A 16,418-nucleotide genomic window follows, 5' to 3' on the forward strand; every position below is an offset into this window, starting at 1 on the left:
CAAACATTGCTGATACCACCAGAAGAAAGTCAGGGAACAGACTCCCTCAGAAAGTCTAGAAAAAAATCAACCTTGGCAACACCTTGATTTTCAATTTCTGGCCTCCAGAACTGTGGGAAAATACATTAAAAAAATTTTTTTTGATTTAGTAATTTTTTTGGAGAGAGAGAAAGAGAGAGAAAAACATTGACTTGTTGTTGAACTTATTTATGTATTCACTGGTTGATTCTTGTATGTTCCCTGACTAGGGATTGAACCCCCACCCTTGGTATATCAGGACAATGCTCCAATTAACTGAGTTACTCAGCCAGAGCCATTATTTCTTTTAAGTCACCTGGTTTGAGATCACCCAGATATCCTCTTTTTCTGCCAATGAACATTTGAGTCCAGGCCTTCTAAACTCTAGAAATCCGGTGTGTGTGTGTGTGTGTGTGTGTGTGTGTGTGTGTGTGTGTGTTGGTTTGGGACTTCAACAATTGGGCTCTTGGTGAGAACTGGGCTGCTATGTGAACGTGGTCAACATGACTCACCATGTACATTTTCTCAGAGATGAAGGATTTGTCTCGGAGGCCTTCCAAGAAGGGAAATGGCTTGCATATGGCATAGGAGATCTCCAGCTTCTGGAAGATGAAGTGCTGGCGAAGAGTTTCTTTTAAGTCTCGGGTGATGTTGAACATCCTATGGAAGGGGCAGAAGAAAAAAAAAAGGGGAAGCAAAGACATTGTGGAGCTTGGGAAGCTGCCCTCTGTGTTTAGTGAGCATTCTGGCCCCAAAGGCATCCCTGAGCAGTCTGCGCTTTGCATTAACATCTGCCTCAAAGACTGGTTATAGGACAACACCCAGCAATAATGGAGGCTAAAGGTGACCAGCGACATGACTCTGAAACCCCAAAGGAGCTGCTGGTTAAACATCGGGCCGGTATTAAAAATAGCTAATATTAATTGAGAGCTTCCAGTGTGCCAGATTTTAAGGGTTTCCCGTGAAGTGACTTATTTGACCTTCACAAAACCTTTGACTACTATGATCGCAGCCATTTTTATTGTCAAGGACACTGAGACATAGAGGGGTTTAATAACTCACCCTAAGTTGTGTAACCTGGAAGTGGAACAGGTGAATAAATCCTGACTTTCTGGTTCCTGGCTGCCAGTCATAAGCACTATGGTCTGTGGCTACATTGAGCTGAGTTAAGATCTCCTAGACTGCAGCTTAAGGCACACACAAGCCATGCTTATGTAAAAGGGATGGCCCCAGACAGGCAAAAAGATGGAAACAAGATAAATGTTAGATTAGAAACTTTAATAAATCACCTACAATCTTCAACACACAAATAGGCAAAACATAAATAAAAACACAAAGAATATAAAAGACATAATTAGTTAAGGTGATTTGACTGATTTATGTATCAATTTCATATCTTAGACATGTGCCTTTTCCCATGCCCATGCCACATTTATAAAATTCACCATTTGTAGGTCATGAGAAAATAGTAAGTTTAATTGGCAGGAAATTGACAGATGACATTTCCTGACAAATTGTCAAGAAGAGGGAGACATTGACAAAATATTTATTAATCTAGAGATATTTAAAAAACAAAATGAACAGAGATCCCATTTTTCCAACTCCACTTTATATCCAAGAGAAAATGGAACTGTATTTCCCAGGATTTAATCCCAGTGGCAGATTGAGTACCTCGTCTCTCTCTTTCTTCATTCTCAAATCCTTTAAGTTGACAGAAAAAAAGATATTATAAAAAAGAAAATCCAGAACAGTACTAGAAAACAAGAAAACATGCCAGGGGTGAGGGGCAAAGGGGGTAGGGTGGGCCTCTATAATTGTGAAGAAATCCTGGAAGATAGAAAACAAATGGGAAAGAAATCTCTGATCCACGACATGCATGAGGGAAGGATATTGTAAAGAGCACAGAGCTAGAGAAAGTCAGAATGAACACAGGACATGCTAAGAAGAGGAAGGGGCTCTGGGATTAGGACGACTAATTATACAACAGCTTTCAGAACAGAACACTCCCTTGGTTCCTCTTAAAACAAGTGCTTTCTGTGATTGTTCAATTACAGTTGACATTCATTATTATATTAGTTTTCAGGGTTCAGTATAGTGGTTAGATATTTATATAATTAATGAAGTGACCCCCCTCATTCCTTGTCTGTTATGATTTCCAGGGATGAAGCACAGAGAGGTTAAGTATCCTGCCCAAGGTATTCGGTGGCAAAGGAGAGCTCATCTGACCAAAGCCCCATTTCTCGCCAGCACCTGATGCCACATCTCATCTATGAGTGCTCAGATTTTTATTATGTGAAGAAGTCTTAAAAATGAGCAAATAAAAGACAAACATCCACGTAGAAAAAAAGCAAAAGACATAAACAGGCACTTATATAATTGTGCAATAAATACAATAAAAAACAGGGTAACTCACTAGTAGTCAGAACAGTGCAAATAAAGACAACTTAATAATAAGTTTGCCTCTCAAATGGACCACGATAGAAAATAATAGCACCAATCACAGACTTTCCTGGTGGAAGCTGAAGGCTAACTTAGTAATCATGGCCAAATGTCCTAAAATATGTGCTCCCTTGAGTCCCAGATTCCACTTCTAGGAATTTATTTCAGGTAAATAATTATGGATATGCTTGAAGAAAAACTATAAGGAGTTTACGATATACCACGGAGGAAATGAAATGTGCCCTCCTCATTTCCTCCTTTCTCCCTCCTTCCCAACTACCTCGAGTCACTGGCACAGTGGATAATTAATGAGTTGCCATTTGGGGCAGAGTGCAGGATCACAGAGCGTGGATGAGCACGGTGGCGAGCAAATCTTGTCTCACCCACAACCACAGGCTAGAATTTAGGGAAGAAAGAGTTGAGGTGTGTGTGTGCTGCCCTTCTGTCCGTCCCCCTGTCCAGTAGTCTCCTATTAAATCCCACACACTCTCTATCTCCTTGGAAAACACAGTTTTACAGAGAGTGAGCAGCACAGTTTACGCAGTGGAGTTTCATCCTGCAGCTGCTGCCAGGAAATGAAACTTAAAAGCCCAATCACCCAAAACGAACAAAGCAGCTAAGTGAACAACCCACCTGGATGTTGGGTTTTCCACCGGCTCCTTCCCTTCTGTGGTGCAGGGGCCAGCCAGCGGTCGCTCCTGGAAGACTGGAAGACAAGCAGGGAGATACCAGCGGGTGAGGCAGGAAGTCTGTGCTTGGCACAGGCAGCAGGGAGGGCCTGGCTTCCCAGGAAAGAAAAGTGAAAGTATCGTGAGCAGTTTGTGCAAGAAGCTGAAGGCTGAACTTGCAGCTTCACTCCACCCCCAGAAACTGGTGAGATTACGAGGGTACCTGGGGTTGCTGCTAGTGGTGGTGGGGTGTTCCCCATCCAGTCCAGTCTGGGAGGGGGAGCAGAGGGGAGGAGATGTAGGGGTCCAACCCCAGGGTCCTGGGGATCTGAGAAGCCATGGGGGGTCTGCTTCCCTACCCACCTCTATTTCCCATGACTTGTCTTTCTCTACTTTTTGGGTAATGAAAATGTTCTACAACTGGATTGTGGTGATGGTGATAGTCACACAACTGAGTACATTTACTGGAAACCATCAAAGTTTAAAAAAACAAACAAGAAATTAAAGGGGAAGTGAGGCAGCTCAGAAATGCTTATAACACACTATATAACCCTGAGCATTGGGGCTGTCCCCAGCCCGGTGTCCTAACACTGGCCTTACCTCCTCCAGTCCCAGGCTCCCTGCTCTGCTAGGCCAGCCGTCCCTTTTCTTTCTCAAGCCACCTCAGCAAGGGGAAGGGACAAATGCCAAGCACACTTAGTCCCCATACAAAGTTACTGCCTCACCTCAGAACAACTTTGATTCCTTTGAATTAGGCTCCCCTGCCTTCTTTCCTTTGGGTAAACGAGTGGCCCCCTGTCTTCCTCCTAGATCTGGCCATGCTCCTCCTCCCCGGAACTGAGGAACTGAGAACGCCCTCAGAGGTTGGGGGGAGGGACAGACGCGGCAGACAGGACAGACGCTGATCGGCCTTTTCACTTTTCTTTTACCCTTTGGGTGCCGCGCCTGAAAGATCCTTCAATGGACAGCTGTTCTCCCTAGAGCTGTGGGAAGACAGTCAGGGAAAGCCTAACCGAGGGCGATCCTAGGCCAGCGCCATGGCCCAGCGGGGCCAGCAGATGGCAGGTGGAGACTGTGATCTCAACTGCAGGTCAGTCCTGGTGTCTTCTGTCCTTCATTTCTGGTAAGGTGGGCATCTACTCTTGTTACTTCTGTCTACCCAGCCTCATTCTACAGGTATGCAAGAGAAGGAGATTACAAATGAGCATATTCGGTTTTTAAAATTAAAGTGGGAAAATTTAAGGCCACATAACTCACATATTTCCTTTTCTCACATCCCGAACCCTCTCATTTTCCCCATGCCTCCTCTATCCCCACCCCAGCTCTGTCCAAAAAAGGTCTTTTTAGAAAAATTAACATCCCAGTCAAATGCCTGAGTGTTGTCAAACTTTTTCCAGTTTCCAGGTAGTTGGGAACCAGTTTTATTTGGAGCCCGAGAGTCGATCTAGTGCCTCTGAACATTGATAAGAGGAACTGAAAATAGGTGGTGCCCAACAGGGACTAATATAATCACGCGGGGAGCATGTGTTGCTTTTTTTCTTTTAATTCTAGGATGTAATACCCATCTGGTTAGAGAAGGAAGCAAATATTCTTTTAAAATGCACGATTAAAAAATAATTTTAAAAATGCAAGATAAATACATCAATATGTTCTTGTTGGTAAAAACTAAATGTATAATTTATGGAAACTCATGCAGTGTGGTGGGTCCTGAACACCCAGCACAATCTCTCCTGGCAGCAGAGAGCATGTCCTGACCACCACTCCTCCACCTGCTCCCATGACATTTGAAGATGAGTGAGTAGAGCTAGTAGTCCAGTCAGCCTTTGGCCTTCAGGCAGGAAAAGAAAGGCACTGAGAAGTGAGGTCAGGGGTAATGCTGGCCTCATAAAATCATTGAGGAGGTGTTGCCCCTGCTTCCATTTTCTGGAAGAGATTGTAGTTGAGATGGTTTGGTGGAATTCACTAGTGATACCATCTGGACCTGGTGCTTTCTTTTGGAGAGGGGCTATTAATTATTGATCCAATTCCTTTAACAGATATAGGCCTATTCAGATGATCTGTTTTTTTCTGTTGAGTTTTGGTAGTGTGTGTCTTTTAAGGAATTTGTCCATTTCATTTTTTACCAAATTTGTAGACATAGTTGTCCATATTATTTCTGAATTATCCTTTTAATATCCATGGGATGAATAGTGATTTATTTGTTTCTGTTATTAATAATTTTCCTTCTCTGTTTTTCTGTGTTAGCCTGGCTAGAAGTTTGTCAATTTTATTGAATTTTTTTTCTAAAAAATTATCTTTTGGTTTTATTGATTTTCTCTAATGTTTTCCTGTTTTCAATTTCATTGAGTTCTACTCAAACTTTTATGATTCCTTTTCTACTGCTTCCATTAAGCTTATATTTCACTTTTCCCCCCTTTAGTTTCTTTAGGTGGTACACTTTAAGTTGTCCCAGAGACTCCTTACACTGTCCTTATTTTTTTGGAATGTATTTTTTCTTTTTGTTGTTCTGATTGGGTGTTTTTTGCTTCCTTATATTCCAAATCACTGTTTTGATTATTCACTTCATCTACTGTACTGTTGATTTCCTGTAAATTAATCTTCATTTCAGTTAGTTGGGGGGAGGGACAGACACGACAGACACTGAGTCATTTGTGATTGATTCTTTCTTATGGTTTGCATGTCCTTTTTTATGCTGTTGAAGTTCTCTCTAAGTTCATATACACTTTCCCTAAGATCATTGAGCATCCTTTTAACCAGTGTTTTGAACTCTGCATCTAGTAGATTGCTTGCCTCCATTTTGTTTAGTACTTTTTCTGGAGTTTTGTTCTGTCCTTTCATTTTGGACGTGTTTCTTTGTGTCCTTATTTTAGCAGTTCTGTGTTTGTTTCTATGTATTAGGTAGAGCTGCTATGTCTCCTGAGCTTGATAGAGTGGCCTAATTTAGTAGTTGTCCTATAGGGTCCAGGGACACAACCTCCAGGTTCACCTGAGCTGGGCCTCCAGGTGCAACCCCATTGTGGGCTGTGTACCACGTCCTGTTGTAGTTGAACCTTTATTGCTGTTGATACATCAATGAGAGAGATTTACCCCCAGGCTGATCGGTTTCAAGGACTAGCTGCAACCGTTGTGGATGATCAGCTGTGCAGGGCTCTGGTGCTTGCTGAATCCATCCCTTGAGTGTGTCAATAGTGGGTGGTAGTTCAATGTGGTTTGAAGCTGCCGACTAAATGTACTGGCTCTGGGGTCACCTGGCATAGCTACATAAAGGTCTGCAGATGTTTGCTAGTTGTGCTGGTCTTGGAGGTGCCCAGGAGAGACCAAGCTATGAACTAAAGCTGGCTGCCACTAGTGCTGGGCCTAGGGCAACTTAACAAGAGGTACTGGGCACATGGAAGCCAGGTGCTGCTTGTTTGGGAAAGTTTAAGAAAGTCTGAAGCATAAGCCAAGACAGGCCATTGGTATGGAAAAGCTCCTGGAAACAGCTTTGGTAGGCTCAGAGGTTGGGTAGGGCAGGATCTCAGGAAATCACCAGGATGGGGGAAATGGTGACTGACAGCTCTGTGGGGTAGGTCTCAGAAAAAGTAGCCACCTAATTGTTATCTGCCACATGTGGATGGGACCAGCCCATTCTGCATTTCTGCCCCCTCCTACTAGTCTCAATATGGCTTCTTCTTTAATTCCCTAGTTGTAGGACTTCCATTTAGTTAGATTTCAGGTGGTTCTGAATGATGATTGTTCTGTATAGTTTAGTTGTAATTTTGATGTGGTTGTAAAAGGATGCTAGTTCTGTATACCAATGCCACCATCTTGACTGGAAGTCAATGCTACTTTTAAAATTGTATACACATTAAGGATTGCCAACCTTTATCCTATAAAATAAAAGCCTAATATGCCAAGTGTCTGGTCGACTGGTCGGCTGTTCAACCAATCAGAGTGTAATATGCTAATGATATGCTAAAGCCGCTCAACTGCTCACTATGACGTGCACTGACCATCAGGGGGCAGATGCTTCAACTGGTAGGTTAGCTGGCTGCTGGGGTCTGGCTGATTGGTACTGAGGGAGATGGGCCAGACATTCCCTGGAGCCCTCCTGTAGTCCCTCCCCGGCTGGCCAACCTCCCGCGTCTCTCCCTGGCCCTGATCGTGCACTGGTGGGGTCCCTTAGCCTGGCCTGTGCCTCTTGCAATCTGGGATCCCTTAGGGGATGTTGGAGAGCCAGTTTTGGCCAGATCCCAAAGGCCAGGCTGAGGGATCTCCCTGATGCATGAATTCTTGCACCATGCCTCTAGTCCTAATATATAAAAAGCCAGGGACTGTCACGACTGAAACAACTGGACAGACAACCGAACCACAGCCTGCATGGGCAACCAAGGCCGGCAGGGAGGTTAGTGAGGGATGGCCAAATGACTGAATAGCAGGCTACTTGGGGCAACCAGGCCAGCAGGGGCAGCAATTGGGTGCGACCAGGTCGGCAAGGGGGGAAGTTAGGGGTAGCAGGCTGGCAGGCAGAGGCAGTTAGGGTTGATCAGGCTGTCAGGGGGGGCAGTTAGGGGTGATCAGGCAGGCAGGCAGGTGAGCAGTTAGGAGCCAGTGGTCCTGGATTGTGAGAAGGATGTCCAACTGCCAGTTTAGGCTGTCGGACATCCCCCAAGAAGTCCTGGATTGGAGAGGGTGTAGGCTGGGCTGAGGGGGACCACCCCCCCACCCCCATGCACAAATTTTATGCACCGGGCCTCTAGACATTATATAATGCCCTTCCTATCTCTGACAATTATACTTGTTCTGAAGTCTGCTTAGTCTGAAATTAATATAGCTACTACAGATTTCCTTTGATTAATGTTGGCATGGTATATCTTTCTTCATCCCTTCACTTTTAACCTATCTGTGTTTTTGTATTTAAAGTGACTTGCTTATAAACAGCATATAGTTGGATGTTGTCTTTTTTCTCTGTCAAAGTCTATGTTTTAATCAGTATATTTAGACCATTCACATTTAAAGTGATTATTCATGTTGTTGGATTAATACCTATAATTTTATAACTGTTTCCTATTCATTGTATTTGTTTCTATTTGTTTTTCCCTTTTTTGTTTTTGTTTTAATTGAGCATTTTATGATTCCATTTTCTCATCTTTCAGCATATCAATTATACTTCATTTAAAACATTTTTATTGCTTTCCCTAGAGTTTGCAATAAATATTTACAACTAGCTATATCCATTTTAAATATAGTGTACTGCTTCATGGTTAGTGCATGTATCTTATAATAGGATGTAACAAATCCGTCCCTCCTGTCCTTTATAACACTACTACCAGTCATTTCACTTATTCATATGCTGTAATCACATATCTGTTATTACTTTGAACAAACAGTTATCTATTAGATCAGTTTGTAATAGGAAAAAATTATTGTACCTACATTAATTTCTTTCTAAGAGTCTTCCTTTCTTTATGTAGATCTGAGTTTCTGATCCATATAATTTTTCTTCTGCCTATAGAACTTTCTAAAAAAACTTATTTTTGAGTATTTCTTCAAGAAAAGAATTACCTCAGTGCTTGTTTGAGAAAATATTTCTCTACCACTTTGAAGGTTAATTTCAAAGAATAAAAATTTTTAGATTGGTGTTGTTTTTTCATCACCTCAACTATTTATTTTCACTTTCTTGCACAGCTTCTGATGAGAAATCTGATGTAAGTTTTATCCTTGTTCTTCCATAGATAAGATTTTTTTCTCCTCATCCTTTTGGATTCTTTTAATAATTTTCTTTGTCTTTGCCTTCTGCAGTTTGAATATGAAAAGACTTGGTATAGATTATTTGGCATTTATCCAGTTTGATATTTACTGAGGTTCCTGACTCTGCGGTTTGTTGTCTATCATTAAATTTGAAAAAAAATTAGCAATTACTACTTGAACCATTTCTTCTGATTTCTCTTTTATCCCCTAGTATCCAACTTACACACCTATTATACTTTTTTAGATTGTTTCATCATTCTTAGATAGTGTGTTTTGTCCCCCCCTCCTTATATTTTTTCTCTTTGTCTTTTATTTTGAGAAGTTTCCATTGGCATATCTCTAACTCACTGATTCATTCCTTGGTCATGTCTAATCTGCTGATGAGCCCATCAAGGGCCTTCTTTTTTTCTGTTGTAGTATTTTTGATTCCTAGCATTTTCTTTTTTTATTATATCTTTGAGTTTCCATCTCTTTGCTTACTTCACCCTCTGCTCTTGCATGTTTTTTGCTTTTTCCATTAAAGCTCTTAACATTTTAATTAGTCATAGTTATTTTAAATTCTTGTTTGATAATTTGAAAACCTTTCATCTCTGAGTCTGGTTTTGATGATTTCTTTGTCTTTTCAGACTTTTGCATGCCTTATAATTTTTTTGAAAGCAAGATGTGATGTATCAGGTAATAGGAACTAAGGCAAATAAGTGACTAATTTGAGGTTTTATGTTAATTTGGCTAGCAAATGGGTCATGGTTAATATTTGTTTCAACTATCAGAGGCAGAGGCTTCAAAGTCTTCCAGTGTTCTTGTTGTTGTCTCTCCTACTTTTTAAAATTTTTATTCTCTGGGAACTCTTTCTTAAATCTGGCCTTGCAGCCTTTTCAGCTATAATCCAGTTATTTACTGGAACCCTATTGGTGTAGCAGTAAGGTATTGGGAGGGAAAGCATTCTATAATGTTATGATTAAATCTCAGTGTTTTAGTGGAATTGTGTCCCTGGACTGTACATTTTAGAATGATTTCATAACTGTATCCCTTTACCATGCATCATTTGGATGATACTGAAAGTCTAGAAAGGTCTTAATTTTGGAAACTGCCCTTCCCCCAGGTCAGATAAGTCTGGGTAAAGTGTTTTCCCTGGAGAGTAGGCCTTTGTTATGGAGAATGCTCTGGTTGTTTCAAAGGTTTTGTTTTCTCATCCTCATGCCAGAAACTCAGGGGATTTTTCTTAGCACTTCGCCAAGAATAACTGGTGAGGTTCCTGGGGGTAAAACTGACAAAAGGTTCTCACTGTCATATAAGTCAATAGTCAGTCTCCAGCAATTCATCAAACTTACCATTTAAGTGTTTCTTTGGTTTATGGATCTAGTTACTTCTGGTTCAGGCAGCTGATATTTTATGTGATTCTCCAAATTTGCATTCAATACAGATTTGGGGTGGCAGTTTGCCCTGTGACCTGGATTTTCTGCTAGGTACATGACAAGTCATTGATTTTTAGTTTGTTGACTTTTTCTTTCCATGAGGATGAAAGCGATGGCTTCCAAAGTATTTGCATGTCAGGGCTGAAACCAAAAGGCTAGTGTACTTTTAAAATCTCAATATGTTTAGTTTTTTTCTTTAAAAACATATTCTTTTTGTTTTAAAATTTGATCTTGTTGTAATATGATTTTACAGCCAGAACATGTAACTGTTAATTTTCTCCATATTATTTATTTCACTTAATTCAAGGCCAAATAATTGATATAAATATATTTTTCTAATTTGTGAAACATATCCTGTGTGTGTGTGCGTGTGTGTGTGTGTGTAAACACTTTAGGAGTTAAGGATAGAATGTAAAGTGGTTTTTAATCACCATGAAAAATTTGTCTATTCATGGTCTTAAATTTTACTTTGAAAATATAAATATTGTTAATTTTGCTTTCAATCTTGTTTGCATTTGTCTAATGTTACTTGCCCATCTTTTTCAGTTTAAAATTTTTAATGTCACTTTGTTTTTGTTGCATCTTTTCTAGTTATATTCTATTTTGGCCATTGTACCTTAAGATGGTAATTTAATCTATTTTTAATGACATATATCTCCCTGCTTATAAATGTTTTGCACTTTTTATATCTTATGCTTCTTTGTTTTTTTTCTGATTAAAAACAATAGAGTATATTTTCTTCACTATTTTTGTTGTTGTTGTTAATCCTCACCTGAGGATATTTTTCCATTGATTTTTAGAGAAAGTGGAAGGGAGGGGAGAGACAGAGAGAGACACATTGATTAGTTGCCTCCCCCACGCACCCCAAGCACTCCGACTGTGGCTAAGGATTGAGCCTGCAACTGAGATACCTATCCCTGACCAGAATCTAACATTGATCCTTCAGTCTGCAGGCTGATGCTCTATCCACTGAGACAAATCAGCTAGGGCTTCTTTACTTTTATTTTTTGTAAGATTTATAGTCTCATTTTTGGTGCTATTTGTTACCCTTAAGTTTTCTAATTAATTCTCAGATATATATTTCTCTAATTGATAGCATCAAATGTGAACCATAGCATTTGAGTTTACTATGGTTTGAAATAAGTCATTTAACTGAATTTTTTAATTGCCCCAATCAATTAAAATTTTTAAATATAATCTGATGTTTTACATTAAAATTATTATGATTTTACTATTATATTCTCTCTTTCTAAAACAGTGCTTCTCAAATTCTTTGGATTCAAGATCCCTGTGTATACTTCCATATCACTGAGAGCCCTAAGGAGCTAGCTTTTGTTCATGTGGGTTATAACCACTGATATTTACCACATAGAAATTAAAACTTTGAACACTTAAAACATATTTATTTATTCATTAAAAATAGTAATGAACTCATTACCTGCTAACATAAATAACATATTTTATGAAAATGGCACATTTTTTGAAAGTATGTTTTTCAAAATAAAATAAATTTTATTTAAAAGATAGCAATGTTTTACACTTTTACAAGTCTCTTTAGTAGCTAGTTCAGTGGAAGACAGATTTTACTGTCTGCTTCTGAATTCAATCTGTTGTGTTATCATAGGCCATGTATTCTCTGGAAAATTCCACTTGACATTTGTCAGAGTGTGAGAGACAAGAAGGGTAAATATAGGGTAAATATATATTTGTATTATTGTGAAAACAGGTTTTTTTTAATCCTCATCCAAGGATATTTTCCATTGATTTTTTACAGAGAGTGGAAGAGAGAGGGAAAGACAGAGAGAAATATTGATATGAGAGAAACACATCTATTGGTTGCCTTCTGCACGAGCTTGGACCAGGGTCAGGGAGGAGCCTGCAACCAAGGTACATGCCCTTGACCAGAATTGAACCCAGGACCCTTCTGTTCACAGGTGGATGCTCTATCCACTGAACTATACCAGATAGGGCTGAAAACAGTTTTTACTTTGATGACACGTGAAAGGGTCTTGCACAGTCCCAGGATATTGTCAATGTAAGAATGTGCAAGGCTATACAGACCTATTAGAGTTTATTTGACCCAAATTGAGGACATGCCCAGAAGCAAGCTCTTAACTAATTAATAAAATTCTCACAGAATGGCAGTTTTGCAGCCTTCATTTATTTTTGTACATTTGAAATCAAAGGAGGAAGAAGAGTGCATGATGTCCATTGTTGATAGATTAAGGAGACAGAGAAAGCAAGACGGGAAATCCAAATGATTGAGTAAAATGTAAAATGGAGAGATATACTTCTTTTACTTTGGTGGATGTAAGATAGTTAACATTTAACATTTACAGTGAATGAGGGTGGTATACAGGCAACAAGACCATTTGCTCTCTTGAGTAGTTATACCTCTAAGCATACATTTAAATGTACTTTTTAATGTAGTTATTCCTCTTAGGGATCTGAAAAGAGTATTATTCTCGTATTTCAAAGGTATGTTAACCTTTGAACACAGAAACAATGGACAGGGCTTGCTTAAGGCAAAGATAAACTTTTTAGTAAAGAAATTATATGTCTTGGGCATGACTATGCACCATGATTTGCCCAGTAGGAATTTATGTTCAGATCACCCTGTGAGGTGGCTTTCCTTAGAACCCTCCCCACCCCTTTTTGATTGTTCACAGTTTTTAAATTTTTATAACCTTTTTTGTTTTATATTTGTATTAGTCACAATTTTCTGAGAAAGAGAGAGAGAGAGAGAGAGAGAGAGAGAGAGAGAGAGAAAGATTTGAAATATGTATTACAAGGAGTTGGCTCACACAATATGGAGGCTGGCAAATCCAAAATATTCAGTGTGGGTCAGTAGAGCTGTTAGTGCATTTCGATCTGAAAGCAGTCTGCTGGAGGATTTCTTCTTACCCAGGGAGGCTGGTCTTTTGGTTCTATTCATGCTTTCAACTGATTGGATGAGGCCAACCCACATTAGGGAGGACAAACTGCTTATACAAAGTTTACCAACTTAAATGTTAGTCTTGTCCCCAAATACTCTCCTAGTTGACATGTAAAATCAACCATTATTGCCGCAACCTGTTGCAGAAAGGGTTCAGAAAGCTGGAGAAGGGGCTGCGACATAAATGAAGAGACTAGACAAGAAATATAAATTTGGAAGACATTGGGGGAAGCCAGTAGAGAAGCCTCTATTAGAGAAGCTCACTGAATCTCTGGACCCATGGCTTTTTATTTACTGGAATACACATTTGCCCTTTAGCAAAGCAAACACACATCAATGGTAAGGTTTGGTAAACAATAAAGGATTATCAGGTTAGGGGAATTACCTTCAGCTGTTCAGCCAGCTGCAGATAATAATATGCAGATTTTCATCTCTGCTGAATATCAAAGTCCCAAGGTCCATCAGCCTTCTGAAGGACTTCTTGCATAATTATGACCTGCTGGTCTTAGCCTCCAGCACATTACAATATCATATTAATTTCTGTAAAAAGTTTAACTTTTAAAAAATTCCTTGTCTTCTGTAGAGGGTTTGGGTGAAAGTCTTTTTGTAGTAGTTTTGATTGGCACAGGGTGAACTCTTTCACTTTTCTATATACAAGTCTCTCTTAAGCTCAGTGCTTTCTTCTATTGCACCTTTGATTATTCTCTAAATAAGTAAATTCCATTTATTCTGGTCTCTTCACAAGAACACTATTTTACATGTGTTGGCTCTCCATTAACTATCTTTCAAGTCTAAAATCTTCTAGCCTACCACAAGCCTCCTAGAAACCCAATGTCTAGGGAGGTAAGATATCAACCAAAGGACTTGTATGCATGCATATAAGCATAACCAATGGACATAGATTAGGGGGATGAGGGCATGTGCTGGGGGGTGGGGGTGGGTGGGAGTGGCCAGGGAGAGGTCGATGGGGGAAAAAGGAGACATATGTAATACTTTCAACAATAAATAATTTAAATTTAAAAATAAAAAAGAAACCCAATGTCTATTTTTACATCGTGTCTTTGTTTCTCAGGGACCAGAGCCCAGAGGACCAGAATCCAGAGGAGCAGGTTTTCTATGAGTTCATTTTTAGGCTCTTCAAGGAAAATAAGGTGGAGATTGCAAGTGCAATAACGAAGCCATTTCCTTTTCTTATGGGCCTCCGAGACCGTGGCTTTATCTCTGAACGGATGTATAATGTAAGTGAAGGGGCTTTCCTCCTGATAAACAGCCCCTCACTGTATTATTAGAAAATTTGGGACGCGATGGACAGGCTAAGGGGCTCCCTGTGAGTGTGGACCTTCATCATCTTATACTTTAGGAGATGACAGGAGAAGCAGCACCACAGAAAGCATTCCCTCTCCTGTAGTAAGTGTTGGTGGAGGGGCATGGGATGGAGATTTGGCAGGATTGGAATGGGAATGCTCCATAGGTACAGAGAATCTTAGTTTTATTGAAGAAAAGCCTTCTCTCTGTTTGTGAATTTTCTTTGCCCTTTGGCCAGGTCCAGAGCAGGGAAGAGTGGTTGTCTGGTTTCCTGGAAACTTCAGGCCAATGGAGGGCAGTGAGGTATTGTCTAGACACCAAAATAGCCACTCATTACGTCAGGCCAACTCTTGAAGCATTCTGGCAAGACTCTTAGAGCCCCCACAGAATATTCCATTTGAAACCACTTTTGTTCTTCAAAATAGCTCTCTCAAGTGTACACCAATGTTAGAGAATCAGGTTCACAAAAATAAGTGTATTTTTCTAGTGGGGAATATTTAAAGAGTCATCTAAATGTATGTGACATTCTAATATTTTCCAAGAGAACAAATAGTTTATTTATAATATGAATATTCTCTAACCTGTAAATGCATATTTATAAAATTGTCCTTTCAATATTTTTCAGCGTTTTCAAGAAGCTTGTAGAAATCTGGTCCCCATGGAGAGAGTGGCATATAATGTTCTCAGTGAACTGGAGAAGAAATTTGACATGACAGTTCTGAATGCCTTGTTCAGCACAGTTAACCTGAAGGCTTATCCTGATTTACTTGAGATTTTCAGAAGCTTCCAAAATGGTAATTATAATTTTCAATGAATTTTGGGGATTCAAGTCCATTTCATTCACTGATTCATTTATTCATCCACTCTTCATTAATATCTGACAGTTGTCCTGGTTGGGTAGTTCAGTTGCTTAGTACGTCATCCCAATATACCAAGGTTATGGGTTCCATCCCTGGGCAGAGAACATACAAAAATCAACCAATGGAACAACAAGTCTCTCTCTCTCTCTCTCTCTCTCTCTCTCTCTCTCTATATATATATATATATATATATATATATATATATATATATTTGATAATTATTTTGAGTAACTACTACACGGTAAGCATAAGTTGAAGAAAACACATACCTGTGTTCTCATGGAGCTCACACATAGTGGGGTGACAAAGGTTAACCAAGAAATCCCATAAATGATTCCTCAGTCATGGCTTGAATTTGGTGTTAAAAACCACAGTATTTGAGTCTCTACTGTATGGGCAGAAGATATGAATTATGCTCCTTTATAAGAAAGAAGGAAACCCTCTCTGATATTTTCAGAAATGTTAAAAAATGAAAAGGTTTCCTTTGTATTAGAAAAGTTGTACTTAAATTCAGACCTTTACTAACTTCTCAAAACAAAGATTGGAGAAGTCACAAGAGTCCATCAGCACATACCCATACATAGGGAGGGGCAGCATGTGAAAAGCTACAAAATGCAAAAGAAACTTAAAGTATTCTCTGGCTAAATAAATAGAACATAGGAAAGAGTGTTAGGAGGCTAATTCTGAAAAGGAAAGTTGGAAAGAATTTTTGAGGGTCCAACACTCTGTGCCAAGGAAAGAAATAAAGAGGTAATGAAGATTTTTAAAGAGAAAAAGTAAAAGAAGTCAGTATAAAGAATGGATGTGTTGATTTGTGGAAGCCATATCTTGATAATAAGAACCACCTCATTTTCACACTATGATATATCTCAGTCAGAGAAAGGATTGAAGAAATCAAATACTTTGTTACAAATTTTAAGCATGTCCCTGGATCATGGGTATATAAACAAAATGGCAGTTTCCTTTACTCCCTACATCTTAGGGTGTGTAATTCTTTCCATGGATTGTGGGGTTACCACTACCTTGGCCCCAGCACCCACATCACACA

At 39.5% G+C, this 16,418-nt stretch overlaps 2 protein-coding genes across 9 annotated transcripts in view; one reads left to right on the forward strand and one right to left on the reverse strand.

The window, feature by feature from the left end:
• SP110 (SP110 nuclear body protein) overlaps positions 1 to 3,953 on the reverse strand; it is a 34,663-nt gene extending 30,710 nt beyond the window's left edge. For 2 of the 4 annotated variants that reach the window (XM_070422355.1, XM_070422357.1), the window contains exons 1-3: positions 3,851 to 3,953; positions 3,091 to 3,163; positions 531 to 678 (exon numbers count right to left, since the gene is read on the reverse strand). In XM_070422355.1, the coding sequence (XP_070278456.1) occupies positions 531 to 677 (147 nt within the window). In that variant the 5' untranslated portion in view covers position 678; positions 3,091 to 3,163; positions 3,851 to 3,953. Of the gene's footprint in view, positions 1 to 530; positions 679 to 3,090; positions 3,236 to 3,850 lie in introns of all 4 variants that reach the window. The other 2 variants (XR_011472405.1, XM_070422356.1) reach the window with 2 other exon arrangements.
• Positions 3,163 to 16,418, forward strand: part of SP140 (SP140 nuclear body protein) — a 69,343-nt gene continuing 56,087 nt past the window's right edge. For 2 of the 5 annotated variants that reach the window (XM_070422349.1, XM_070422354.1), the window contains exons 1-3: positions 4,033 to 4,215; positions 14,278 to 14,443; positions 15,136 to 15,304. In XM_070422349.1, coding sequence (XP_070278450.1) covers positions 4,163 to 4,215; positions 14,278 to 14,443; positions 15,136 to 15,304 — 388 coding nt within the window. In that variant the 5' untranslated portion in view covers positions 4,033 to 4,162. Of the gene's footprint in view, positions 3,331 to 4,031; positions 4,216 to 14,277; positions 14,444 to 15,135; positions 15,305 to 16,418 lie in introns of those variants that run through there. The other 3 variants (XM_070422350.1, XM_070422351.1, XM_070422352.1) reach the window with 3 other exon arrangements.

Source organism: Myotis yumanensis, unplaced genomic scaffold (assembly GCF_028538775.1).
Source record: "Myotis yumanensis isolate MYYU_CA2020_CCGP unplaced genomic scaffold, mMyoYum1.0.hap1 SCAF_8, whole genome shotgun sequence".
NCBI lineage: Eukaryota > Metazoa > Chordata > Mammalia > Chiroptera > Vespertilionidae > Myotis > Myotis yumanensis.